The sequence below is a fragment of the Rhinopithecus roxellana genome, chromosome 19 (assembly GCF_007565055.1).
Source record: "Rhinopithecus roxellana isolate Shanxi Qingling chromosome 19, ASM756505v1, whole genome shotgun sequence".
Lineage (NCBI taxonomy): Eukaryota > Metazoa > Chordata > Mammalia > Primates > Cercopithecidae > Rhinopithecus > Rhinopithecus roxellana.
This window is the reverse complement of record NC_044567.1, coordinates 26,123,074-26,150,938: the sequence shown is the minus strand read 5'-3', so window position 1 is coordinate 26,150,938 and position 27,865 is coordinate 26,123,074. Positions and strand designations below refer to the sequence as shown.

The 27,865-nt window shown below is 47.8% G+C and overlaps 2 protein-coding genes across 6 annotated transcripts in view; one reads left to right on the top strand and one right to left on the bottom strand.

Moving 5' to 3' along the window:
• The window catches only part of LPO (lactoperoxidase), a 30,983-nt gene extending 16,389 nt beyond the window's left edge, over window positions 1-14,594 (top strand). Inside the window, exons 7-11 of one of the 3 annotated variants that reach the window (XM_010372930.2) lie at window positions 561-721; window positions 10,774-11,026; window positions 12,216-12,389; window positions 13,427-13,664; window positions 13,869-14,594. In XM_010372930.2, coding sequence (XP_010371232.2) covers window positions 561-721; window positions 10,774-11,026; window positions 12,216-12,389; window positions 13,427-13,664; window positions 13,869-14,076 — 1,034 coding nt within the window. In that variant the 3' untranslated portion in view covers window positions 14,077-14,594. The remainder of the gene's footprint in view (window positions 1-560; window positions 722-10,773; window positions 11,027-12,215; window positions 12,390-13,426; window positions 13,665-13,868) is intronic. The other 2 variants (XM_010372928.2, XM_010372927.2) reach the window with 2 other exon arrangements.
• A 1,320-nt stretch (window positions 14,595-15,914) lies between these two features.
• Window positions 15,915-27,087, bottom strand: MPO (myeloperoxidase). 3 transcript variants are annotated; one of them, XM_030924049.1, is made up of 13 exons: window positions 26,992-27,087; window positions 26,673-26,797; window positions 26,434-26,527; window positions 25,909-26,084; window positions 25,593-25,716; window positions 25,366-25,495; window positions 25,078-25,284; window positions 23,894-24,212; window positions 21,607-21,767; window positions 19,497-19,752; window positions 18,830-19,000; window positions 17,735-17,972; window positions 15,915-16,947 (listed from the first exon to the last, which is right to left on the bottom strand). In XM_030924049.1, the coding sequence occupies exons 2-13, from the start codon at window positions 26,746-26,748 to the stop codon at window positions 16,740-16,742; spliced, it is 2,160 nt and encodes a 719-aa protein (XP_030779909.1). In that variant the 5' UTR covers window positions 26,749-26,797; window positions 26,992-27,087; the 3' UTR covers window positions 15,915-16,739. The 3 variants fall into 3 exon arrangements, with proteins under 3 accessions (XP_030779909.1, XP_030779910.1, XP_010371233.2); XM_030924050.1 differs by lacking the exon at window positions 26,992-27,087 and adding an exon at window positions 26,863-26,959 and having other exon boundaries at window positions 26,673-26,750; XM_010372931.2 differs by having other exon boundaries at window positions 26,673-27,000.
• Between the last annotated feature and the right edge of the window lie 778 nt (window positions 27,088-27,865).

Sequence of the window (27,865 nt, the reverse complement as noted above, 5' to 3'; positions counted from 1 at the left end):
CCTTATGAGACACCTGGTCTTTGGCCATTTAACTGCTCCCCCATCCTTACTCCTCTCTCCCTCCCACTATAGGCCCCCATCTCCAGATTATTCTCCCTTTATTACCCAGAGGAACTCAGCCTTACCCAAGCTCCTCACCTCAAACCTGCATTCCTAAAACCTTCAAAGTTGCTCTGTGAAGCAAAAAGCTCCTCATTCATTCGAAGCCCCCCTTCCTAAAAGGCGATTGGGTTATAATTAGCAAAATGTTACTGTGTAGTGTGTCACCACTAGCCTTCGTCACAGTCCTATGATAGGCTTTATTCTCATTTTCATAGGTAAGAAGACTGAGGCTCAGAAGTGTTAAGTAACTTGTCCAAGGTCACACAGCTAAAAAGTGTGTATATAGAACTGAGAGTAAAACCTATGATTCAGCACCCCCTCCCCATCCCTCTCCACCTGACAGGAAGGAGGGCTTGTTGATGGGGGGGGTCCTGTGGGGCACCATCATTTCTTTGTGCAGGTTACTGGGTCCTGGGGCTGTTAGGGAGAATCTACCTTCCTGTATTCTGGGCTTTCAGGAGATTCTCGAGCTTCAGAGCATATTCTGCTGGCCACATCCCACACCCTCTTTCTCCGCGAGCATAACCGGCTGGCCAGAGAACTAAAGAGACTCAACCCTCAGTGGGACGGAGAGAAGCTCTACCAGGAAGCCCGGAAAATCCTGGGAGCCTTCGTGCAGGTAGGGAGGCCCAGGAGCACTGTCATCCAGACCCACCTGGCTCCCACTCCTGACTCTGCCCTCTGCTCACTGCTGCGCCTCCGGCTCCCTCTTCTGTTCCCACACCATTTCCCCGGCCTCTCTGTTGCTTCTCTCCTGTTGTCTCATCCTTTGAAATGCCCCTCCTTTCATTTCTTCAGCTTCTCTGTCTCAAAATAAATCTCTGGATTCAGAGTGTTGGAAAGTCACTTGTGCGTTGGTCCCTTCAGTGTGCCTGCCCAGTGCCATCACTGGGACTGTAGGCTCCTTCACTTCCGGGACTGCTACACCGCAGTAATTTAGGTTATTTTGATTTGATTGTCTTCCTTTTTAATTGTCTACATCTAAGCCCGTCTCATGGGCATACTCAACAGATATTGTTGATTGGCTGATCAACTAACTAGAAGAGACTTACAAAGGTTGATGTGTTGATATTAACCATGCACATATTGTTTAAACATTTTATTTTGAAATAATTATAGATTCTAATATATTGCAATAGGAGGGGGGTTTCAAAGGATGAGACAATAGGAGAGAAGCAGCAGAGAGGCTGGGGGAAACAGAGGTTTGGGAACAGAAAAGGTAGCTGGAGGCCCAGCAGCGAGCAGAGGGCAGAGCCAGGAGTGGGAGTCAGGTGGGCCCCGGTGGCAGGGCTTTTGGGCCTCCCTCCCTGCAGATGATTAGATTCTAAGAATTATACAGGAATCTTAAAAAAATGTACAAGGAGGTCCCATGCACCCCTCACCCAGTCTCCTCCAGTGCTAATGTCTTACATAACCAAGATACAATGGCAAAACCAGGAGGTTAACATTGATATAAACCATAGAGCTTACTCAGATCTCACCAGTTATAAATGCAATCATCTGTATGTGTATGTGTGTCTGCACAGCTCTATGCAGTTTTATCATCTATGTAGCCTCAAGTAACCACCACAATAAAGACTCTTAACTGTACTGTCCCCCCAAAACTCCCTCATGCTATCTCTTCATAGCCACATCCACCCTCACCCCTATATCCATAACCCCTGGCAACCACTGATCTGTTCTTCATCTCTATAATTATGTTATTTCACAGATGTTATATATATGGAATTATGTGACATGTATCCATCTGAGATGGGCTTTTTTCATTAAGCATAGTATCTTTGAGGTTCATCCATGCTGTTGTGTATATCAGTAGTTCATTCCTTTTTGTTGCTGAGTAGTATTCCATGGTATGAATGAACTACAGTTTGTTTAACCATTCAACTTTTGAAGGGCATTTGGATAGTTTCCGGTTTGAGATTGTTATGAATAAATCTACTATAAACATTCAAACATAAGTTTCTGCATGAAAATAAATGTTAATTTCTTTGAGATACATGCCTAAAAGTGCAATTGTTAGGTCACATGTTAAGTCCATTTTTAGGGTTTTAAAAAATTTTTTTAATGTTTTTAATTTTGTGGGTACATAGTAGGCGTCTATATATATGGGGTACATCAGATGGTTTGATAAGGGCATACAATGTGAAATAAGCACTTCATGAAGAATGGGGTATCCTGCCGGGTGCGGTGGCTCATGCCTGTAATCCCAGCACTTTGGGAGGCCGAGGTGGGCAGATCATGAGGTCAAGAGATCGAGACCATCCTGGCCAACATGGTGAAACCTCATCTCTACTAAAATACAAAAATTAGCTGGGTGTGGTGGCACGTGGCTGTAGTCCCAGCTACTCAGGAAGCTGAGGCAGAAGAATCGCTTGAACCCAGGAGGTGGAGGTTGCAGTGAGCCAGGATCGCACCACTGCACTCCAGCCTGGGCAACAGAGTGAGACTCCATTTCAAAAAAAAAAAAAGAGTTATCCATCCTTCCAGGTATTTATACATTGAGTTGCAAACAATCCAGTTACACTCTTATTTTAAAATGTACAATTAAGTTATTATTAACTATAGTCACACTGTTGTGCTATCAACTAGTAGGTCTTACTCTTTTACTTATTTATTTATTTCTTTTTAATTTTTCTTTTTTTGAGACGTCTTGCTCTGTCGCCCAGGCTTCCTTAGCCTCCTGAGTAGCTGGGATTACAGGCGCCCGCCACAATGTCCTGCTGATTTTTGTATTTTTAGTAAAGATGAGGTTTCACCGTGTTGGCAAGGCTGGTCTCGAACTCCTGACCTCAAGTGATCCACCCACCTCGGCCTCCCAAAGTGCTGGGATTACAGGCATGAGCCACAGTGCCCAGCCATCATTCTATTTTTTGGTACCCACTAATCATCTCCACCTCCGCCCTCCACAGCCCCTCACTACTCTTGCCGGCCTCTGTTAACCATCTTTCTACTTTCTATGTCCATGAATTTAATTGTTTTGATATTTAAATCCCACAAATAAGTGAGAACATGCCATGTTTGTCTTTCTGTGCCCGGCATATTTCACGTAACATAATGATTTCCACTTCCATCCATGTTGTTGCAATTGACTAGATTTCATTCTTTTTTATGGCTGAATAGTACACCATTGTGTATATGTATCATATTTTATTTATCCATTCATCTGTTGATGGACACAAGTTGCTTTCAAATCTTAGCTATTATAAACAGTGCTGTAACAAACATAAGAGTGCGGGTATCTCTTTGATATGCTGATTTTATTTCTTTTGGGTATACACCCAGTAGTGAGATTGCTGGATCATATGGCAGCTCAATTTTTAGTTTTCTGACGAATCTCCAAACTGTTCTCCATAGTGGTTGTACTAATTTACATTCCTGCCAACAGTGTACAAGGATTCCCTGTTCTCCACATTCTTGCCAGCATTTGTTATTGCCTGTCTTCTTTACATAAGTTATTTTAACTGGGGTGACATAATATCTCATTGTAGTTTTGATTTGCATTTCTCTGATGATCAGTGATATTGAGCACCTTTTCATATGCCTGTTTGACATTTGTATGTCTTCTTTTGAGAAATGTCTATTCAAATCTTTTGTCTATCTTTTGATTGGATTATTAGATTTTTTTCCTATAGAGTTGTTTGAGCTTCTTATGTATTCTGGTTATTAATCCCTTGTCAGAAGGGTAGTTTGCAAATATCAATATTTTCTCCCAGTCCATGGGTTGTCTCTTCACTTTGTTGATTGTATCCTTTGTTGTGCAGAAACTTTTTAACTTGATGTGATCCCATTTGTCCATTTTTGCTTTGGTGGCCTATGCTTGTAGAATAGTGCTCAAGAAATTTTTGCCTAGACCAATGTCCTGGAGATTTTCCCCAATGTTTTCTTGTAGTAGTTTTACAGTTTGAGGTCTTAGATTTGTCTTTAATCCATTTTGATTTGATTTTTATATATGGGTAAAAGATAGGGATCTAGTTTTATTCTCCCACATGTGGATATCCAGTTTTCCCAGGACCATTTATTGAAAAGACTGTCTTTTCCCCAGTATATGTTCTTGGCATCTTTGTTGAAAGTGAGTTCACCATAGGTGTGTGGATTTGTTTCTGGGTTCTGTATTCTGTTACACTGGTCTTTGTGTCTGTTTCTATGCCAGTACCATGCTGTTTTGGTTACTATAGCTCTGTAGTATAACTTGAAGTCAGGTAATGTGATTCCTCCAGTTTTGTTCTTTTTGCTTAGCATAGCTTTGGCTACTCTGAGTCTTCTACTTTTAATTTTAAAAGGAACTGCCAAACTATTTTTTAGGGTGGCTGTACCATTTTACATTCCTATCAGCAATGTATGCATGATCCAATTTCTTAGCATCCTGATGGTGTCATCACCATTTTTTGTTTTATCCTTTCTGATAGGTGTGTAGTAATAGCTCATTGTTTTAATTTGCATTTCTCTAATGGCTAGTAATGTTGAACATCTTTTCCTGTGCTCATTTGCCACTTCTGTATCCTCTTCAATAAAATACTTGTTCATATATTTTGCCTATTTTCAAATTGGACTATTTGACTTGTAATGTTGAGTTTTGAGAGTTCTTTATGTATTCTAGACACAAGTCCTTTGTCAGATATATGATTTGCAGAGATTTTCTCCCAGTCTATAATTTGGTGGGCTTTTTGTTTCATCCTCTTAAGAAGGTCTTTTGTAGAGTAAAAGCTTTTAATTTTAATGAAGTCCTTTTAATCAAATTTTCCTTTCCTGGATTGTGCATGTGGTGTCAAGTCTCAGAACTTTTCTCCTAGTCCTAGGTCCCAAAGACTTTCTCCTGCTTTTTCCTTCTAGAAGTTTTATAGTTTTATGTTTTACATTTAAGTCTATGATCCATTTTGGGTAAATTTTTTGCATAAAGTGTGAGGTTTAGGTCAAGATGCTTTTTTTATTTTTTCTGACCTATGGATGTCAAATTGCTCCAGCACCACCTATCGAAAGGCTATTGTTTCTCCATTGAATTGCTTTTGTTTCTTTGGCAAAAATTATTTGGGCATATTTACATGGATCTATTTCTGGGTTGTCTATTCTCTTCCATTGGTTTGCACGTATGTCTATTCCTCTACCAATACCACAGTGCTCAATTACTGTAGCTATACAGTAAGCCTTAAAACACTTTATTCTTCTTTTTCAAAATTGTTTTGGATATTCTAGGATCTTTCCCTTTCCATACATATTATTATTAAGTAAGTTTGTGTATGTCTACCAAAAAACCTTACTGAAATTTTGATAGGAATTGCATTAAAACTATATATAAATTTAGGGAGAGTTGACATCTTTACAATGTTGAGTTTTCCAATCCATAAACTCAGTATGTCTCCCCAATCTTTAGAATTTTTTATTTCTTTAATCAACATTTTGTAGTTTTATCACACAGATTCTGTACATGTTTTGTTAGATTTATACCTCAGCATTTCATTTTTGTTTTGTTTTGTTTTGAGATGGAATCTCGCTCTGTCACCAGGCTGGAGCGCAGTGACGCAATCTCGGCTCACTGCAACCTCCCAGGGTCAAGTGATTCTCCTGCTTCAGTCTCCTGAGTAGCTGGAATTACAGGCGCCTGTCACCACGCCCAGCTAATTTCTGTATTTTTAGTAGAGATGGGGTTTCACCATCTCTGAGGCCAGGATGGTCTCAATCTCGACCTCGTGATCCGCCCACCTTAGCCTCCCGAAGTGCTGGGATTACAGGCGTGAGCCACCACACCCGGTCCAGTATTTCATTTTCTTTGGAGGAATTATAAATGGTATTACAGCTTTATTGCAGTTTCTACTTATTTTATCAGTGTATGAAAATATAATTTATTTTTTTTAATGTGTTGATTTTGTATCCTGTGACCTTGCTAAACTCAATTAGTTCTAGGCTGGAGATTGCTTGCATTTTCTACACAGGTAATCACGTAATATGCCAATAAAGACAGTTGTATTTCTTATTTTCTAATCTATATGATTTTTCTTCCTTTTTCTTGCCTTATTACGTGTCAATTCCTAGAACTTCCTAGTGGCTCAAACTTCCAATAATATATTAAATGCACATAGTAAGAAAGCAGGCATCCTTGTCTTCCCAATCGAGAAAGTATTCAATCTTTCACTATTAAGTATAATATTAGTTATAAATGTTTTGTAGTTGCCCTTTATGAGATTGAGGAAGTTCTGCTCCATTCCTAGTGTACTGAGAGTTTTTATCATGAATAGATGTTGAACTTTATCAAATGGTTTTTCTGCATCAATTGATAGGATCATATGATTTTTATCCTTTAGACTATTCTGCTTGCTTTGGATTTATTTTGCCCTTCTTTTTTGAGTTTCTTAAAGTAGAAACTTAGATGACTGATTTGCAATCTTTTCTATTTTCTAATGTATTTAGTGCTATAACGTTCCCTCTTAGCACTGAGTTGACTGCCTCCCACAAATTTTGATATATTGTGTTTTCATTTTCATTCAGTGTATATTTTTTAAATTTCCTTTCAGACTTCATCTTTAACCTATGTATAATTTAGAAGTGTGTTATTTAATTTCCAAGTGCTTGTAGATTTTCCTGTTGCCTTCCTGTTATTGATTTCTAGTTTGATTCCATCATGATCAGAAACTATACTCTGTATGACTTCAATTATTTTAAATTTGTTAAGATTTGTTTTATAAAACCCTGCTGCGGACTATCTTGTTGACTATTCTATGAGTTCTTAAAAATAATGTGTATCTTGCTGTTGTTGAATGCAATGCTCTGTAAATGTCGATTGGATCTGTTGGTTGATGGTGCTATTCAGTTCTGTACTCCAGCTAATTTTCTGTCTAGTAATTCTCCCATTTACTAACAGTCAGGTGTTGAAATCCCTCGCTATAAAGGAGAATTTGCCTATTTCTTCTTCCAGTCCTGTCAGGTTTTGCTTCATGTATTTTAAAGCTTTAAATGCTGTTGTTTGATCCGTATCATTTAGGACTGCTTCATCTTCTTGATGGATAGATCCTTTTCTCATTATGTAATTTCCACTTTTGTCCTCTGAAGTCAATTTTATCTGATATTAATATAGTCACCCCTGCTTTTAAAAATTGATGTCTCCATGATCTTTCTTATTCCATCAATTTCAACCTACCTATGTCATTATGTTTGAAGTGAGTTTCTTTTAGACAGCATATGGTTGGGTCACTTAAAAAAAAAAGGAAGAGAAATATACTCCGCCAATCTCTGACCTTTAGTAATCATTACTTTTAAATTATCTTTAAAGTAATTATTAACATGTTAGGTATTAAATTTCCAGTAGCTCTCATTTTATTATTTGTTTTCTGTTTGTTCCTTCTGTTTCTTGTTCCTCTAATATTGCTTTTCTTGCTTTCCTGTGGGTTAATTGAACATTTTTTAAAGGTCCAGTTGATCACGTATTGCTTTTTATAATTTTCTTAGTGGTTGTTCTCAGGATAGATAGGTAGACAGATATAGAAATAAAGATAGAGGCCGGGCGCGGTGGCTCAAGCTTGTAATCCCAGCACTTTGGGAGGCCGAGACGGGTGGATCACGAGGTCAGGAGATCGAGACCATCCTGGCTAACACGGTGAAACCTCGCCTCTACTAAAAATACAAAAACTAGCCGGGCGAGGTGGAGGCGCCTGTAGTCCCAGCTACTCGGGAGGCTGAGGCAGGAGAATGGTGTAAATCCGGGAGGCGGAGCTTGCAGTGAGCTGAGATCCGGCCACTGCACTGCAGCCCGGGCGACAGAGCGAGACTCTGCCTCAAAAAAAAAAAAGAAATAAAGATAGAGATAGAGATATGGATTTACGATGTATCAACCTATTGGTGTCGTGCTTTATCATTTCAAGTGACATGTAGAAAACTTACTTCCATTTGGTCCCTTCACCTTCCTCACTTTTGAAATATAATTGTCTGAAGCATTTCTTCTAAGTACATTTTATACCACATCAGATGGTGCGTCAACCATAAAATATAATGAAAAAAAATCATGAAGTGGAAAAGAATTGATGTTTACTTCTATTTTTACCCATAACATTGTTCTTCTTTCCTTTCTGAGGGTCCTGTCCTTCTTCTGTTCCCGTTCTTCGTGTTTAGAGAGTTTCCTTTAGCCATGGTTTAAGGATAGGTCTGTGTGCAGCAAATTCTCTGAGTCTTCCTTTGTGTGAGAACGTCTTTATTTCCTCTTTATTCCTGAAGAATCATTTCACCAGCTATTGGATTCAGGGTTGACAGTTTTTGTCTTTCAGCACATGAAAAATGTGGCACCACTTCCTCTGGCTTCCATGGTTTCAGATGAGAGCTTCACCGATATTTGTTTTTTTTGTTTTGTTTTGTTTTGTTTTTGTTTCTTTGAGACAGAGTCTCTCTCTGTCACCCAGGCTGGAGTGCAGTGGTGACATCTCAGCTCACTGCAACCTCCGCCTCCCGGGCTCAAGCGATTCTCTTGCCTCAGCCTCCCGCGTAGCTGAGATTACAGATGCGTACCACCACACCTGGATAATTCTTTTTGTATTTTTAGTAGAGACAGGATTTTGCCATGTTGGCAAGGCTGGTCTCAAACTCCTGACCTCAGGTGATCCACCCAACTCGGCCTCCCAAAGTGCTGGGATTGCAGGCGTGAGCCACTGCGCCCAGCCGTTTACCATTATTTGAATTGGTGTTTCTTTATAGGTACTGTGTCATTTCTCTTTGACTATTTTAATACTTTATGTTTAGTTTTCAGAAATTTAATTATATGCCTTGGAGTGAATTTCACTATGTTTATCCTGTTTGGGATTCATTCATCTTCTTGAATCTGTAAATGTGTGCCTCTCACCAATTTTGAGAAATTTTCAGGCACTATTCAAATGCTTTTTCAGTTTCACCCCCTTTCTCCTCTATTTCTGGGACTCCATTGATAAGAATGCCAGATCTTTTGTTATGGTCTCACAGAACCCGGAGGCTCTGGTTTGTTTGAGCAATTTTTAAAGTCTATTTTCTTTCTGTTGTTCAGATTGAGTAAATTCTGTTGATCTGTCTCCAATTCTCTCCTCTGTCATTCCTACTCTGTTACTGAGTCTATTCAAGCTTTTTAAAAATTTCAGTTAGTGTATTTTCAATTCTGTAATTTTGATTTGTTTCTTTTTTATAATTTCTACTTCTTTGCTGTGATATTGTATTTGTTTCAGGAGAATCTGTAATTGATTATTGAAGCATTTTTATAATGGCTGCCTTTAAAATTTTTATCAGATAATTATAGCATGTGATTCATGTCAGCCTTGGCATCAGTTGATTGTCCTTTTTACTAAAAACGTGGCATTTCTGGTTCTTGGTATTATGAATGATTTTCATTTGTATCTTAGACATTTTGGTTACTATATTAGGAGACCTTTGATCCTATTTAAATTTTCTATTTTAGGCCAGGCACAGTGGCTCACATCTGTCATTCCAGCACTTTGGGAGGCCCAGGCGGGTGGATCACCTGAGGTTGGGAGTTCAAGACCAGCTTGGCTAACATGGTGAAATCCCGTCTCTACTAAAAATACAAAAATTAACCGGGCTTGGTGGCATGCAGCTGTGGTCTCAGCTAGCTGGGGGTGCTGAGGCAAGATCACTTAAACCAGGGAGGTCAAGGCCACAGTGAGCTGAGACGGCACCACTGCATTCCAGCCTGGGTGACAAAGTGAGACCCTGTCAAAAAAAAAAAGAAAGAAAAAAGCACTTCTATGTTAGCACATAGTTACCCTGTTTAGATTTAGCATGTAGGTTCTGGACTGCTTTTGTGGGCTTTAGGTCCACCAAACCTTAGTTTCCTGAGCCTTGCAATGCTATTCTGGTCTACTTCACTCTTCTGGTGTTTGGGGGCTTCCCACTCAATCCCTGCTGGTGCTGTCTGCAAGGCAGGAAAGTACTTCCCTGACTGGCTGCTGTTGCTGAGCAACCTTCTAGGGGAACAGGAACTGCTGCACCTGAGCTCCTAATGGCACTGGGTTAAGAGCAAAGAGACACAGGGCTTCACTGTGAAAGCTAGATAGAAATGTGGAAAACGTGAAGTGAAAAAGCAGAATGCACAGGTATGCATTCTATAGGATTGTAACTATGTAAAAGTGGGTAACATATAGGCAAAGACTACAAGAATAAAAATTAATATAATTATTAGGTTATGTGGAGGCATTTTTCTTTTCTGAAGATTTTTTATTTGTGGCAGTTCATTGTGTTTTTATGTAAAAGAAAACCAGAAACCAGTCTTTCCATTCTGCTGTATTTCTTTCAGAATTGGAGATTGGATGAACTTTCCTCAGTTGCCCCTGAATCATTCCTGTGGTTTATCATTCCTCTTGCCCTGACACTGTTACATTAAAGTGACACACAAAGACTGTCACTTTAGCATCAAGGTCATAAACTTAGCGCAAAGATGACAAAGAGAGTATGTTTCATATGCCAAATTCAAATGACTGATTAGTAAAGCCTATGTTGAGACAAATCATAAGAGATCAACAGAAAAAATGTCATGATTGATTAGCAATGTCTGCTATGATCATAGGAATGGGACTGGGCACATATGCTATCCATTTGCCATCCTTGATTTTCAACAGCTCATCACTCTTGGCTGCAGCTCTTTCACAGCCTCCCTCTGCAGAGGTTTCAGCCTTCTTACACCCTTTCCTCTTGATTTTATTCTCCCTCCAGATTATCACCTTTAGGGACTACCTACCCATTTTGCTAGGTGACTACATGCAGAAGTGGATACCCCCATATCAAGGCTACAATGAATCTGTGGATCCCAGAATTTCCAATGTCTTCACCTTCGCCTTCCGCTTTGGCCACTTGGAGGTCCCCTCTTCTGTGTCCCGCCTGGATGAGAATTATCAGCCATGGGGGCCAGAACCAGAACTCCCCCTCCACACCCTCTTCTTCAACACTTGGAGGATGGTCAAAGATGGTATGCCCTTTCAGGGAAGTACTGTCACCTGGGTCTCCCACTCTGCAGCCTATTGTAGGGAAACTTGTCTTGGAAGTCAGATTCCAAGCACTTTTACATGACCTTGGGTGAGTGAATTCACCTCACTGAGCCTCAGTTTCCTCATTTATAAAATGGAGACGATAATAGTACCCATCGCACGAGGCTATCCAAAACATTAAATGAGATATACATGTGGAGCACCCTACAATGGTTCCTGACACACAGGAGGTGATCAATAAGTATTAGTTATTCTTTCTTTCCTCTTGGCTTCTAAGGTGACTGGGATTTCCCTACCTCCTTCCCCTGCCCTAGGCTCTGACTCCTACAGAAAGAGTTCATGGGTTTGGTAAATACATTGCTCTTTTATCTCCTCTAGAGTTTTTCACTTCATAGAGGTGCCAGAGGTTGGACCCAACTTTCCTTTATCCCTAGGCTATGTTGTGTTGAAATTAACTTTACTTAAAGCCTAACAAGTCAAGGCCATTTCCTTGAGATTTATGTAACCTTTTCCCATTATGCAATGTTCCTCAGCTGAACATATGGAAGAAAAAGCTGACTCGATGAACTAGGGCTTTAAAAATATCTTTTTTTTTTTTTTTTTTTTTTTTTTTTTTTGAGACAGGGTCTCATTCTGTCATCCAGGCTGGAGTGCAATGGCACAATCTTGGCTCACTGCAGCCTTGACCTCCTGAGCTCACTTGATCCTCCTCCCTCAGCCTCCCTTGTAGCTGGAACTACAAGTCACACACCCTCATACCCGGCCAATTTTTTTGCCTTCTTTTTAGAGACGGGGTTTTGCCATGTCGTCCAGGCTGATCCCACACTCCTGGGTTCAAGCAGTCTTCCCACCGTGGCTTCCCAAAGTGTTAGGACTGCAGGCATGAGCCACCATGCATGGCCAAAAACTATCTCAATGTTTATATTCATGCAATCATCCCATGAATGCCCCTTTCTGCCCACTCCCACAGCAGACAATCTGGATGCCCCAGTCTCCCTGAGCGTACCCTTCAGGCTGCACTGTGCTCTTCTCTCCCTCCTTCCAGCCTGGGATGTCCAGCTGACCCACATTCAACCAAGAGAAAATGTCTGGTGGAGGCAGAGGCAAGCCATGGATGATGTTCCCACCTTGCCCTCATCCTAAGCGTGGCTTCTGGGTCTCCCTTGACAGGTGGAATTGATCCTCTGGTGCGGGGCCTGCTGGCCAAGAAATCCAAGCTGATGAAACAGAATAAAATGATGACTGGAGAGCTGCGCAACAAGCTTTTCCAGCCAACTCACAGGATCCATGGCTTTGACCTGGCTGCCATCAACACACAGCGTTGCCGGGACCATGGGCAACCTGGTGAGTGGGTCTGAAGTCTGGCCTGCACCGGGGAAATTTTAGCTGACTTTCTAGGGCTCCTGGAGACTCTCTTCTATAACCCTGAGGATCTGATCATCAGATCAATCCTGAAACAAAAGTCAGGCCAGTTTTTTTCGTTTGGGTTTTTTTTTTTTTTTTTTTTGAGACAGGGTCTTGCTCTGTTGCCTAGGCTAGAGTACAGTGGTGCAACCATAGCTCACAGCAGCCTCAAACTCCTAGCTTCAAGTAATCCTCCTGCTTAAGACTACCAAGTAGGTGGGACTACAGGTGTGCCACATGCCCAGCCTTTTTTTTTTTTTTTTTTTTTTTAAATATAGACATAGTCTTGCTATGTTGCATAGTCTTGCTGGTCTCAAACTCCTGGCCTCAAGCACCTTGGCCTCCCAAAGCACTGGAATTACAGGTGCAAGCCACCATGTCCAGCCCCAGGCCATTTCTAAAACCCACTTTGTTCCTTTATGAAGCAGAATCTTCCATTTCCCCTAATGCAGAGAAAAGAACATATATCTGGTACTATCTTGGCATTCCTTAAATGAAAAAGAGATCACCAACTAACTTTAAAAACAGTTTAAAAGCCCTGAAAACATTAAGAAAACTAGAGAGAAACCAGTGACTGTTAGACCTTTCTTTTGTCCCCATGAAAGGCAGTTTAATTAAGAACCAGACTGCCTGAGTTCAGATCCCACCTATGCCATTTACTAGTTACAGGACTTTGGGCAAATTAGTTAACATTTCTGTTCTTCAGTTACATATTTGCACAGTGCTTAGAATAGTGCCTGAACTCATAGTAAGTACCACATAGCTTTCATGATTACTTAGTGGTTACAAAGGACTTAACCAACTAGCCCCCTCAAGATTGAAGTGCAAATAAAAAACAATGGATTGCCTCTTTCCCCATCTCAAAGGCTGTAAGACCAGACTTTCCAGGGCTGATAGAGCTGGAGTGGACATGGCTCCAAAGGGGGCTGTGAACAGGAAGTCCCTGGGATGAGACAGCCTCAGCCTCTCCACCCTAGGGTACAATTCCTGGAGAGCCTTCTGCGACCTCTCACAGCCGCAGACACTAGAGGAGTTGAACACAGTGCTGAAAAACAAGATACTGGCCAAGAAGTTACTGGGTCTCTACGGGACCCCTGACAACATCGACATCTGGATAGGGGCCATTGCTGAGCCACTGGTGGAAAGGGGTCGGGTGGGACCTCTCCTGGCCTGCCTCTTGGGCAGGCAGTTCCAGCAGATCCGCGATGGAGACAGGCAAGTGCGTCCTCAGCCAGGGAGGGAAGGGCAGGGCAGGCCCTTCTCCAAGAGGGGTGTCCCAACGTCCTGCATAAGCACTGACTCCAGATCTCAGTGTGAGTAGGGCTTTTCATGGTTCCTGTGACCCTTTCCTTCCCCTGTGACACAGTGGGGAGGGGCCAGCGGCCAGACTGTGGAGTGACTCTATTTCTGTCTCTGTAGGTTCTGGTGGGAAAACCCTGGGGTCTTCACGAAGGAGCAGAAGGACTCTCTACGGAAACTGTCCTTCTCACGCCTTGTCTGTGACAACACCCACATCACCAAGGTCCCACGGGACCCATTCCAGGCCAACAGCTACCCCTATGACTTCGTGGATTGCTCAGCCATCGACAAGCTGGACCTGTTACCCTGGGCCTCAGTGAAGAATTAGGGGCCTGGGCTCCAATACCGCCTGCGCTGCACAGAAAAGTTTCCTTTGGTCCACAGGGCCATTTCAAGCAAGTTCAATGACCTGGTCCCTTAGAGCTCCACACCCAAGTCCCAGCCCTTCTTTGCAGCTGGGCTTCTCTACATCCCTGGGTGAACAGCTTGCTCAGGCCCCAGGGTGACTGCCTCAGCCCTCCCAGCTCTTACACTCGGCTCCTGTGGCTTCTCCTTTCTGTCAAGACTTAGCCCCTCTGAGGTGCGCTTCTGCTCCAGCTTGCTGAATGTTACCTGTCCTCTTCCCTCCACAAGTCTTGGTCCTTGACCTTTATCTTTCCTCCTGTCCTCTCACCTAGATCGTAAGCTCCCTAGTCCAGGACGTCAGCCTGCCTCCGAGGGTTCCCCGTGGCACCTAGCATGGTGCACAGCACATTAGAAGTGCTCAAAAACATCTGATGACTGACTAAAGATGCAAAGCGGACTTTGGAATCACTGCCAAATAAGTAACTAGATGTTTATAGGCCATACACGTCTTACCACTGAGATGGCGTGTACATGGGTCTTGGGGTGAGAGGGGATGGTTTGGTGGGATTTCTAAGAGCTCTCAAAGAAAGGGGAGGGGCAGGGGCTCCTGGGGAAAAGAAGCACTGGCTGTGGAGTAGCAAGAGAGAGGGCGTGGGGGGGATGGTAGGTGGTGGTGCCAAGGGATAAAACAGGAAGGAAAACCAAGCCTGGGTCCCCCACAGCTGAAGCTAATATCATTTCCAGTGGCCCTTCTGAGAAATACTGTCTTCTAGAGTGGTCCTGGGATCCTGTGATGTCTCTGAAGGGGCACTTCCAGAACATTCCTTGAGCTTCTGCCCAATACATATTCATATGTTCTTCTTTTAAAATGACCCTCTGGGAAAGATTAGCCCAGCCAGGGCCTCTAGATCCCCCGACTGGTGGGGTGGGAGTGGGAGACACCCAGTCATCCTGTGGGAAGAGCCCAGGAGCCAGATGACCTCAGCTGCAGCCTGGCACTGCCAGGCCTTGGACAAGTTGCTTCACTCCTCTGAGCAGCCCTCTCCTCATCATGGAAATGAGGACAAGCAGTATTTATGCTGCTGCTTACCACAGTGAGGTCCTAACGTTACCAAGGGCCCCATGAGTACATTAGACTCCACCATCCTACACCACTTCCGGCCCCTCCCCACATTTGAGAAGGAAGGGGAGAGGGAGGGAGTCCTCCAGTCAGATGCAGGGTTCAAGCTCCAGGCAAGACTACTAGGGAAATATACTCCTTCACCTCCCTCAGTGCTGGCCCTGTTCTCTGGGCCCAGCCATCTGCTCTCACTGCTCCAGGGGCCATGTGCACCATAAGTGAGAAGGAGTCTACTGTCTTGAGGGCCTCTGAACCCCTGTGCCAGGCTGCCGGGATGCAGGATGCAGAGGCCCCTCTCATCGGGAAAGGGCCTGCCTCCTCACCAGGTCCCTGCACTTTCTCTCCTACCACACAGCATTTTGTCCCCTCCACTTCCGAGCCCCTGGCACAGGCCTGACACAGAATGAACACATAGCAAACATTTGCTAGAGCAATTAACAAACATGAGGGCTTGGTGACCACAGTTCCCTGCAGGGTGGCAGGGGTGGAGGTGAGGGAGGAGGGTCTGCACCGCGTGCCCTGCCCTCCATGTTTCCAAGAGATGACTGCCCTGCACGTACAGATCTCAAGGGAAAACTCCCCGACACCCTCACCCTCAGTTCAGAAACACAGGGCCCTGAGCACAGACCACACTGGTTCAAGTGCAGAGCCCAGAGTAAATCTCTGCAAAAGCGCCAGTTCCTCCTCAGACACGGACAGAGTGGAGGTCCCCATTGGTGGTGCCTTTATTATCATAAACATTGGGAGCAAATAAATGGTACAGAAAGTACAACAGGCCCAGTTCCTCTTCAGGAGGACTCCAGTGAATAAGCAAGAAATCAGGGTGAGGAAGAAAAAGGGGAGCCATGGCCTGAGCCTGGCTGGCTGGGCCTATAAGTCAACCACAGAGCCCAGCTGCGGCTGGCTCATCCCTCCAGGGCACCACTGGTCCAGCTCTGCTAACCGAGACACAGATGGCATTTTGGTATCTCTTTCTTGTCTCTATATGTTTCTCATGCCCAGTACAGTGCCTTGCATGTAGTAGGTGCTCAATAAATGAAGAACAAGAGGATACAAGTGGGCCCTCCAAGAAACCATGGCAGATGTAATTTACAAGGAAGAAAACTCTTGTTTAATGAGGGTAATTTGCTCAAGTTCACAAAGCTAGCAAGCCACAGAGCCAGGATGGGAACCCAAGCAGTCTAATTCCTGAGCTGTGCGCCTCACCAGTCCGTTCTGCTGCCTTCCACATACTCAGTATTCTCATCGGCACAAACACACACTCACATAAATGGCACATACACATAACCCATGAAACACTCCCCATGTTCAGACAACACACACACATGAAATGCCAATTTATATACTTTGCAGATACATGAGCACACAAATGAATGTCTAGTCATTCATTTTCTCAGCTGCACCCAGAACAGGGCTGGGCTCACCTAGGGCAAGGAGATTGGCCAGCCCAGATTGTTCCAATTGGCCGTGGTTCCAATTGGCCAGCCCAGATATACCCCTCACTGCTGCACCCCCTTACTTAGCCTCTAGGAGGCTTCCCTCCAGGAAGCCAGGTTCAATGCAGGAAGTGTACTGCAGTTGACAAAGTCCCGGGGATACGAGTTGGACATGAAGATGTTGTTCTTAGACACAGTGGTGATGCCCGTGTTGTCACAGATGATCCGGGGCAAGGAGATCTGGGCCAGGGCCTGTCGCTGCTGCATGCTGAACACACCCTCGTTCTCCCACCAAAACCTGCATGGGGAACACCCATGGACACTGTGCCTGAGGATATTCTGGGCTGGCAGGGCATCGGTGGGCTTGTGCTGCTCCCTGGATATAACAAGGCCACAGCAAATGCCACCTGGCAGCACAGGAGGGCCCCAGGCCCTTGGGCAGTCCAGGGGCCTTCACATAAGTGATGTTCCACTCGTTGTGCAGAGTAAAGCACAGCTGCCCAGTGGCCTTTCCCTTATCCCTAGCCCGGCAGCCTCCAGAGCGCCACGCTGGAGGGGGACCCGGGCCCACACACACTCCTGAAGCCCTGTGCCCAGGCCAGGGGCTGCATCCACAGGAGTGGGAGAGAATCTTGGGGGTGGTTTATAATTCATCCACCCAGAGAGGGCCACCTTTTTCTAATTTTCCCAAAGGTGCAGTACAGGCTAAGCAAGAACTAGACATGAAGACGTCAGGACCACGATGAAATGACACTAAGGGGAGCTGTGGGAAAGCTGGGAGGGGACTGCCCACTGGTGGCTGACACCCTCGTGGTTGCACAGTGAAACCCACGGGAATAAGTAGCTAAGGGTGGCATTTTTCTATCTTCCTCCCTTTACAACCAGGGGTCCAGGTCTCTCCTTGCTGCACCCCCAACAGGTTCAGGGCACATTAGAGGCACTCCAGGGCATCTGGAGGATTCCTGGAACACACTGGAAAATCACTGATTCCCTCCAGTCCTTCACCTGACGGGAGGAAATTTGGGCTCTGAGTCAGGGATAGGCCCACAGCCACCCAGCGGCCCACGCCGCCTGCCCCTCCTCACCGATCACCATCCCGGAGCTTCCTGAACTGGATGCCGATGATGCAGGCGAGGAGTGGGCCCACGCGGCCATTGCGCTCCAGGGGCTCAGACACGCCGCCCATCCAGATGTCGATGTTGTTGGGCGTGCCATACTGCATCATCAGTTTCCTCGCCAATTCCAGGTTCCTCAGCACCGTGCCCAGCTCGCCCACCGTGTTGGGCTGCGGGAGCCCACAGAAGCGCCTCCAGGCATTGTACCCTGCGTAGGGGAGGGGACAGGTGGCTGTGGGCAGGTCCCTCTGCCTCAAGGTGGGGAGGTCGTTGGAGACAGCCGGGAAGATTCACATATCTGCCAGCAGCCCAGAAAACCCACCTTCCCAACACAACCCAGGTCATAGAGGGAGGGAAGGACCTCACATCAGGGAACCCTGAACCTTTGGCTCCGACCAAGGAGCACAACTGGGCCTCTCTGGGACCATCTCTGTCTTTCTCTTGCCCTCCTACCGTAAGGCAAACCCTAAATTGCCACAGTTCCTGCTGGGTCCAAGAATAGGGACATCTCCTTGTCCCCCTCCAGAACAGCACAATGTGTCTGTCTCTGACCCATGAGAGGTGAAATGTGTCTAGGAGCCTCAGCCACATGGGCTACCCCATAACATAGGCACGGGCTTTGGGGTTAGGCTAATCTGACTTCAAATTTCAGCTTTGCCACTGACTTGACTAAAGAACCTGTCCAGCTTCTGAATCTCGTCAAGCCTCAGTTGCCTCATCAGTAAAATGAAGGCAACAATAATCTCCTCCCCCAGAGTTAACGTACAATGAAGCAAAATGAATTGATGACAGAGACAGATTTTCAGACTGTGGGTTATCATTATGATGATGATGCCCCTAAGATGAGAATGACAGCATGCAAAAGGAGGCTGAGAGGAGCTGGAAATTGATCAGATGGGTCCAGGGAAAGGCAGGGGCCAGGTCTCAGACTACTTCCTGAGAGCAAAGTGCCTCTAATATGCTCTGGAGAGGGCAGGGGCCATAGAGTGGGAAGAGGAGCGATGGGCTACCTAGGAGGCAGCTCAGGGGAGGAGAGTGTCAGGGGAGACTCTTGCAGCCCCTCACCTGGAAGGCCGTGATCCCTGCTGCGCTGCATGTTCAAAGCAGGCAGGTCCAGCCCAATCCTCATGACCTGTTCAAACAATCGTTCCCGGATCTCATCCACTACAATTTGGTTCTGACGATTCAGCTTGGCAGGGGTGGCCATGAGGCCCCGGAGGATGGGGTCAATGCCACCTGGGGACCAGAGGAGCCAGCTCAGGGGAAGGAAGTATCTGGATGAGTATCAGAGCTCAGATTGGAGTCAGGGAAAAGTCCAGGTAAGGTCAGGAGTATTCGAGAAGAGGGCTGGGCACATGCAGTGCCTGGTACCAAGGTGGCTCCAGTGAGCAGGTCCTCACCGGTCACTACATGATCCAGGGACATATAGATCTCAGGAGATTATGCCATTTAGACTTGCAAGATTGCGATGCTCCCAGGCCCTGGCATCCTGGGTCACAGCAAGCCACAACACATAGGAAGCAGCCAGTTACCTCTGACAGCCATCCCCACTCCCACTCTTTATTATCAGATATGGAAGCAGAGTCAGGGGAACTGAGGCTGGAGAGTCAGACCAGATCTCCAAGATGGGAGGAAAGCAGATTGCTCCCCACCCTAGCTCCCTAGAGCCAAGGTGACCCCCACCCCACCTTTAGCTGCCAGCCCACTCGCTCCTGGCCTAGGTCCCGCTTACCTTCCAGCACTACTCTCCAGGAGGCAAAAAAGACCCTGCTGAGGGGGACACGGGAGTTGGGTTCCATGGGCTGGTACTGATTGTCCAGGCGGAACATGAAGGGTTGGATGAGGGTGTGGCCGTAGCGGAAGGCATTGGTGAAGACGTTGGCGATGCGTGGGTCCACTGAGTCATTGTAGGAACGGTACCTGGGCAGGTACTTCCTCATGGCTGCTGGCCCCAACACCAGGGGCAGGTAGTCCCGGTAAGTGATGATCTAAAGACAAGTCATTTGGAATGGCCTCTCTACCCACTCCTCCACTGCAAATGCCGCCTGGCAGCACAGGAGGGCCAGAGTCTCTGCCTGCTTTTGGCTTGGGGAATCCTTCCCATCCCTCTATGGTCAGGGAATAACCTCCCACAATACCGGAACTGGGCCTAACAGAGTGGCACTGAGAGGCATAAATAGAGTTCTACTGCTTGCTAGCTGGGTGACCTTGGACCAGTCATTAACCTCTCTGAGTCTGAGTTCCTCAAATGTACATTAAGGATAATTATATTGCCCTCTGCCTTAGAGGACTAAATAGCAAATCACTTTTTTAGTCATTGTGATAACTTCCTTGTCCTCACGTTATTAATCTGTCATTTCTGAAACTATCTTATAAAGTCCTTGAGAACAAGGGAAATTGAAGTTGTTGAAATACTTCACAGTGCCCACCAAGTGCCTGCCCACAGTAGGGCTCAGTTTAGGTTTGTGGAAAGCAGGGAGGCAGGAAGGAATGAAGGACCATCTGGCATGATTTTCCCTGTGAAAAGTGAAGACATGGAACAGTCTCACTCTACATTCTAGATTCTAGAAGTTCTTTTGGAGTGTAAATGAATTTCACTTGCGTTCTTAGTGCAAATCAAAACTCACCCTTAGCACCGGAAACTCTCTCCTCCAGAATCTAGGAGTGTGTGTGTGTGTGTGTGTCTGCATCTGCCTCTGAAGGAGAGGGTGGGGGCAATGAAGCACCAGATGTTGAGAGACAGAACCGGGAACATTGTCCCAGGAGTAAATGAGGCTAAGGATGTTGGGTGGATTATGACAGAGCCAAAAAGAAGAGGTGAGTGGGCCGGACACAGTGACTCATGCCTGTAATCCCAGCACTTTGGGAGGTTGAAGAGGGCGGATCAATTGAGCCTAGGAGTTTGAGACCACCTTGGGTAACATGTTGAAATCCCATCTCTACAAAAAATACAAAAATTAGCCGGGCATGGTGGCGCGTGCCTGAAATCCCAGCTACTCAGGAAGCTGAGATGGGAGAATGGCTTGAGCCTGACAGGTGGAGATTGCAGTGAGCCAAGATCGCACCACTGCACTCCAACCTGGGCAACAGGGTAAGACCCTGTATCAAAAAATAAAAATAAAATAATAATAATAATTTTTAAATTTTATTTATTTATTTATTTATTTACTTATTTATTTATTTTTGAGACAGAGTCTCTCTCTGTTGCCCAGGCTGGAGTGCAGTGGCACCATCTCAGCTCACTGCAAGCTCTGCCTCCCGGGTTCATGCCATTCTCCTGCCTCAGCCTCCTAAGTAGCCGGAACTACAGGCACCTACCACCACGCCCGGCTAATTTTTTGTATTTTTAGTAGAGACCGGGTTTCACCGTGTTAGCCAGGATGGTCTCGATCTCCTGACCTCGTGATCCACCCGCCTTGGCCTCCCAAAGTGCTGGGATTGCAGGCATGAGCCACCGCGCCTGGCCCTATAATATTTTTAATTTTAAAAAGAAGATGTGAGTGGGTAAAGGAGCTAAGAGCGACAGTGAGACGGAAGGAAGAAGAATTTACTGAACAGCTACTCAGGCACTAAGTCAAACATTCAACCCTCTCAACACCAACAACAGACCCACAGGAAAGAAGACTGCAGGGAGCAAACCTGCGAAGGAGAGGGAAGGGAATGAGCCTTTGTCAAGCACTTACTATCTGAAAGGTGTTTTCATATATGTATTATAATCCTTATAGCCTCATGGATGAAGAAGGCAAGGCTCAGGAGGGTTAGGAACTTGCCCAAGGTCACACAGCTAGGATGTTGCAGGGGCACATCTGGATCCCGTGTGCCCGGTGCTCAAGACAGCCTACCTGGACCATGGCCCCCACAATCTTCCGGGCCTCCTGGTAGAGCCTCTCCCCATCCCACCTAGGGTTCAGGCGCTTGAGTTCTGTGGCCAGCCGGTTGTGCTCCCGAAGTAAGAGGGTGTGCATGGAGGTGAGCTCAGGCATCTCACTGGAACGGGTGTCCCCTTAGGGAGGCAAAAGCCACTGTCATTCCTGAGTCCTCCATCCCAGAAAAGATTTGCTCCACTGAAACCCCCTCCCCAGCCAAGGCCTGAAATGCCTCCTACTCAACCCTCCTCCCCATCCATCTTTTCACACCATCCCCAATTTACACTCCTCTAGGAGGCCTACCCTGATGCCCCAGTCCACAATAATAGCTTCTGCCTCAGCTCAGGGGCACTGCTGGTTGGGGATGCTCATTCAGTAGGCATCACTTCCAACACATGATGTGCCACTTTCCTGCACCTGGAACGGGGAGCTCCTTGAGCACAGGACCAAGGCTTGTGCCTTTTTATATTTTACCCTCCCTCCTAGCACACATATGGATACATGTGTCTTCACACAGTGCCTGCTACAAAGTATGAGACTTATGAACACTGCTTGGTTCATTGATTCTCTTGATTCCAAGGAGTGTCTGGGAAGAAGCATGCCTGTCAGCACAGCCTACGTCCACGCCCATGTCTGATGCAGCTAATGATCACAGCACTCTTTCCTGCTAAAATTGGATGCTACCTCAGAATCCTTCTCAACACAGGACTCCAGAAAGCCACTACCGTTTCAACAGAGTTGTCAGCCCTGCCCTTTACTACATGCCAATGGTGCAGCCTGCTCCAGGGGAGGGGGCTAGGACATGAGATGTGTGGCGTCCACACCTGAGACTGTTCAAGAAAACTAAGCAGATCCCCCTTGGTTCCCCCAGTCTTCCCATAACTCTTCTCTGCAGGGCCCAGAGGGCTAGGGTCAGGACACTAGGGTCAGTCCTTGCCAACTCTAGAAGCTGGTGGAAAGGAAATTCTCTGAGAGCAGCATCTCCATCCATGGGCAGCGAGAGGTCATAATGACCCAGGCTTGGGATATGAGGCTCATCAAAGCCAGGCTGGGGGCAGCTGAGTCTGGCTAAGGAGGGCTGCCCTTGCCTAACTAGCCCAGAAGAGGTCGGGCCTCTCTTATAGAAGTCCAACCTGGAGCCTCCTCCCAGGGTCCCAGCCAGGGAGAAACCAGCAGGAACCATTAGGAGGAGGCAGAGGGAGGCCAGAGGAAAGGGCCTGAGGTCCACTATTGGGCTTACATTTTAAAACACTGGAAAATGGCCAGGCACAATGGCTCACACCTATAATCCCAGCACTTTGGGAGGCCAAGGCGGGTGGATCACGAGGTCAGGAGTTTGAGACCAGCCTGGCCAACATGGTAAAATCCCGTCTCTACTAAAAATACAAAAAATTAGCCAAGCATGGTGGCAGGCGCCTGTAGTCCCAGCTACTTAGGAGGCTGAGGCAGAAGAATCGCTTGAACCCAGGAGGCAGAGGTTGCAATGAGCCAAGATTGTGCCACTGTACTCCAGCCTGGGTGGCAGAGTGAGACTCCGTCTTAGGGGGAAAAAAAAAAGCGCTGGAAAATGTCTGGTCATGGCTGCTATCACTGCCCCAATCATGTCTCTAAAACTGCCAACTGTTTACATTTAAAATTCCATCATCTCTTATTATGGGCAATTAAGATGCGCAGGAGGGGATATTTTGGAGCAGTGTGGTCCAACTCAACCTTCTGAGATGATGAAAATATTTTACATCTGTACCACACATTAGGGGGAGCCACTAGACTGTAAGGCAATTGAGCATTTGAAATGTGGCTAGCACCGCTGAGAAACGGGGTTTATTTAACTTAAAATAACTAAAATTAAAATAGCCACATGCAGCTAGTGGCTACCACATTGGATAGTGTCGCTCTAGAGGGCAAGGACACCACAGCCCTCTCTGTCTTTTAGTTCCCCGCTCCTGAGGGACTCAACTCTCCTCTCTTCCAGAGTCCAGAAGGGAAAAGAGGGACGGAGAAAGCAATGGACTGATGGACAGAGGCTCCTCGTCCATCCCTGGGTCTCCATCTTAGGGTTGGAGAGGTTGTTTGCTTTTCTGCTTTTCTGGCTCCATCTGACTTGTTACCAAGGCAACTGGATTAATATCACGAAGTTGATAGTAATGGCTGGTGAGGACAGTCTCTCTAAGAACAAACCCACTAGCTGCTCACAAACAGACTCACTGTGGCTCCAACAGGGAACACATCCTATGCCACCCCTGGTCCCCACCCCAACGCTGACCTGCCAGGAAGCAGGGGATGCCCGCCGAGCGGTTGGTAAGGAGACAGGGGTCATCGTGCAGGTTGTCAAAGGGCAGCAGGGCCCGGCCGTTGTCTTGGAAGCGCTGGTTGACCGCCAGCAGCCCCAGCTGGTTGGACATGTTGCGCAGGTTCCTGGCCAGGGGCTCCTCGCTGCCGTACACCATGCTGGCGTCCACGAAGGAGGTGAGCGCGTTGATCTGGTTGCGGATGGTGATGTTGCTCTGGGGGCAGGCCGGGCAGGAGCGGAAGAACGGGATGCAGTCGGCTTGGTTCTTGATGCGGGGGTCGTTGGGCGGGATCTGAGGCACAGAGAGAGGCTAGACTGGCTCACCGAGGGCAGGGAAGGTGCCCAGGCAGAAGTGGCTCTCCCCCTGCCCTCAGGACCTCTGGTACCCTCAAGCTGTAGAGGCCTCTGGAGGCCCGAACAGGATCGCTGCCTAGGGCGCCACCAGCAGCAGCCTCTGAGCTTCAGGGTTAATGAGCAGAACACTGAACTGGGAACCTGGGCAGCCCCTGGGTCTGGGCACCGCCAGGCCTCCAACCCTTCCTCTCTAAAGCCTCCCCTGTCTCTCTCCCCTTCTCTCTGCTGTGCCTGCTCTCCCTCTGGCCCTGACATTCTCCTGTCCGTCTCTCTCCCTCTCTCAGGCACTCTCTCCTTTCTCTCCTCCTCCTTGCGTACTCAGCAAGGTACGTGACAACCTTGCCCACTCCCAGCCCTATCCCACGGCACCGACCAGACCCCCAGACTCTCTCCTTCTTTGTGATGGGGGTTGGGGCTGCCCCCTCAGTGGGGAGGAAACAAGACTGAGCATGGAGGCTTGGGGGGCACTGGGAAGGTCCTCCTCCCAGAACCCTCTCCCAACCTAATAAAAAGCCAGTGATTCCACCAACAGGACTCCTGTCAGCCAGGGGGGAACAACTGTCTCTCCCTTGGCCTGCGAGAGGCAGTGAGCAAATGGACGGCCCTGGCTGCCAGCTGGCTGAACCCAGGCACAGGAAGGAGACAGGTCACAGCCGAGCAGCCAGTGCTTCTGGACAGAGGGGAGGCAGGGCCAGCCTTCCTCAGCGGCTGGGAAAGGAAATCTGGGCACAGAAAGGAGATGGCCCCTTCCAGAAACAATCTCCCCTCTCCCCACCCAGGCAGTGGGCGGGAAGCAGGGCCACCTTGAGTGGGAAGCAGGGCGGCTGCTGCACGCAGCTGGTCTCGCAGTTGACGCCAGTGAGGAAGGAGGCCCGGGCAGCCGGCTCAGGGGTGAAGTCGAGGTCGTGGTCCAACAGCTGGCCCCACTGCATGAACATGAGTGAGCGCTCCTGGTCCGGGGTCAGCTGATCCGTGGGGAAGCGCACGATCGCGTTGGAGACAGCGCGAGCCTACGGGACACGGAGTCAGCTGGCGCCTGGGTCCGCGCACCACGTGGCTGGGCCTCGGCCCCTCTGCCCCCCTGCGCTCACCAGAGGCACCGGGAAGCCGTTGCGCTTGACCCCAGGCGTCCAGCCGTAGGGAAGCGAGAAGCCATCCTCATACTCCGCCGGCAGCCAGCGCACAAACTCACGGTTGGAGGCCCCCAGCATGAGGCTGCGTCTGCAAGGGGATGACAGGGCGCTGACACCAGGAGGCCTGAGGCATCCGGGACGCCTCTCTGAGCCCGGGTCCTGCAGCCACCCCCTGCCAGCCGCACCTGTTGTTGCACATCCCGGTGATGGTGCGGTATTTGTCCTGCTCCGGGCAAGTCACCCCCACGTTCTGGTAGGCGCAGCCGCTTGACTTGGACAACAAATTCAGCTGGGCGGGCGTCAGCACGTCTGCCGAAGGAAAGAGCAGTGGGGAAGCTGAGCCGCCTCACTTCCTATCCCAGGCAACCTGAGGCTGAGGAGCCCTGGAGACCCCTGAGACTCCCTGGAGGAAGAAGTTGAGGGGATCACTGGGAGATGGCTGTGGTCCCTAGGAGGAGTCACTAGTGGAGCAGGGGCCTGGGGTGGGATGGGCAACAGTACCAGTGACGTTGAATGACCCTCGCCACAGGGACCTCAGTTTCCTCTCCAGCAGGTCTAGAGCCACGTGCAAGTAGTCAGCAGCCCTCACCGCTGTCCTGGTGGCTGCCACGGGCTGCTTGAAGTAGGATAGGAGTTCCATGGGGCTGGCTGAGCCACTGCGAAGCCGCTGCTTGATGCTGCTTGGAGAAAGGAGGAGTGAGGGCCAGAGAAGGGGTGCAGACCCACCCAGCAGAGCCCCAGCCCAGGGGCAGACATGCAGGACCATGCAGATGGGCCCACGGGTGGGAGGAAGGCGTCCTTTTAGAAAAAGGTTATGGACCTGGGTGTCCAGACAGGCAAGGCTTTGGGAAGGATGGCTTTTAAACTTTTCTCCCATCCAGAGACACAGGGACAGACATACAGAAAGCGAGTCCACATGGATCCCCATAATGCCCCTCTCCCACCTTCAAGCTCCCTGCTGTCTGCTCCTTCTCTGCAAGGCCTGGGACAGCCTTGCCCAGAGCTGGGCAGTGCTTCGTGCCCCACCTTTCCCGCCGCTCCTTGTAGGCCTTGTCCACCAGCTGCTTGGCCTCCTCCATGCAGCTCAGCACCAACGAGGTATCCACCTCCCCCAGGACAGCTGCCCAGAGCAGGGATCACAAAGTCAGGAATGGGCCCCGACCCCCTATCAGGCCCCAGAGCTAAGAAGGCCTGCTCTGAGAAAAGGGGCCTCTGGAACACAACCACCCCAACACACCATCTTCTCCCACCTTGGGAACTGTTACCTGAAGAAGCACTTTCAGAGGGTTGGGGCATGGCCAGAATGACCAGGAGCCCTGCTAAGGCCAGAAGCAGCTTCATCTCTGCAGTGATACCCCCAGCCCAGCAAGGTCCTGAGTCCACCGTGCATCTGAGAGAAGGGAAGAAGGGAACCCCCATCTCTCTTCTCCTGGGCTGCTCAATCCCCCTTTTTACCTCAGCCCCACCTCAGAGGGCCCTGTCTCTGGATAAAGCCAGACTTCCTTGAGGGAGGGGCTCACTGCACCCTTATCCCCTTCCAGCTGCTGTCATCCAATCTCCAAGGACCCCACCTCCACAGCTTACCTGATATTGGCAGCTCCTCTTAGCTCAATCTGCGCTTTTATGTCCTGTAAGCTGGGGGCGGGGTGAGGCAGAGGAAGGTCTGATCCTGGAGACTGAACTCTCTCTCTTCCCCCACTGGGGTTGGAAGGTACACACAGAGGGGCCCCTGAAACGGGGGGAAGGGGCAGGAAAGGAGGGACCAGCATTGTCCCGTCTTTTTTTTTTTTTTTTTTTTTTTTTTTTTTTTTTTTTTTTTTTTTTTGAGACCTTATCTTGGTCTATTGCTCAGGCTGTTGTGCAATCGTTCAAGCGATTCTCCTGCCTCAGCCTCCCGAGTAGCTGGGATTACAGGTGCCCACTACCATGCCCAGCTAATTTTTGTATTTTTAGTAAGGTACAGGGTTTCACCATGTTGGCCAGGCTGGTCTTGAACTCCTGACCTCAAGCAATCCACCCGCCTTAGCCTCCCAAAGTGCTGGGATTACAGATGTGAGCCACTGGGCCCAGCCTGTCCCCAGCCTTTGAATTTAGCACTTCCAACCCAAGTTTATCAGCTCACCCATTGTGTGCCTATACCAGTGCTGTCCCCAGGGGATACACACAACTAACCCCTCTGAAATTCTGGTTACATTGATTATCCAGGGTTCCTCTGAAAGGAACAAAAGTCAGGAACTGGTAGCCCAGGAACTGCGGGGAATAGAGTGCCCCCAGGGAAGACAGGAGGATGAAAGGGAGACCTGGAGTAAAAATGACCAAATTGGCCTCAGTTGGCCATCCCCCACTCCAACAGTAACCTGCGTTCTACAGCCAACCCTGGTGGGCAGCCTCTGGTTCTTGGTGGGGCTAAGGGAACAGGAAATTTGGTTGGAGACCGTTGGACTTCACAGGAAAGAGG

Excerpts from the sequence above, each read along its gene's own strand:
- MPO (XM_010372931.2), bottom strand. The coding sequence starts at position 26,826 with ATGGGGGTTCCCTTCTTCCCTTCTCTCAGATGCACGGTGGACTCAGGA. Across the intron at positions 25,496-25,592 it reads ACCGGGATGTGCAACAACAG|ACGCAGCCTCATGCTGGGGG; the intron begins GTGCGGCTGGCA and ends ATCCCCTTGCAG. Across the intron at positions 24,213-25,077 it reads CGCCCTGCTTCCCACTCAAG|ATCCCGCCCAACGACCCCCG; the intron begins GTGGCCCTGCTT and ends TCTGTGCCTCAG.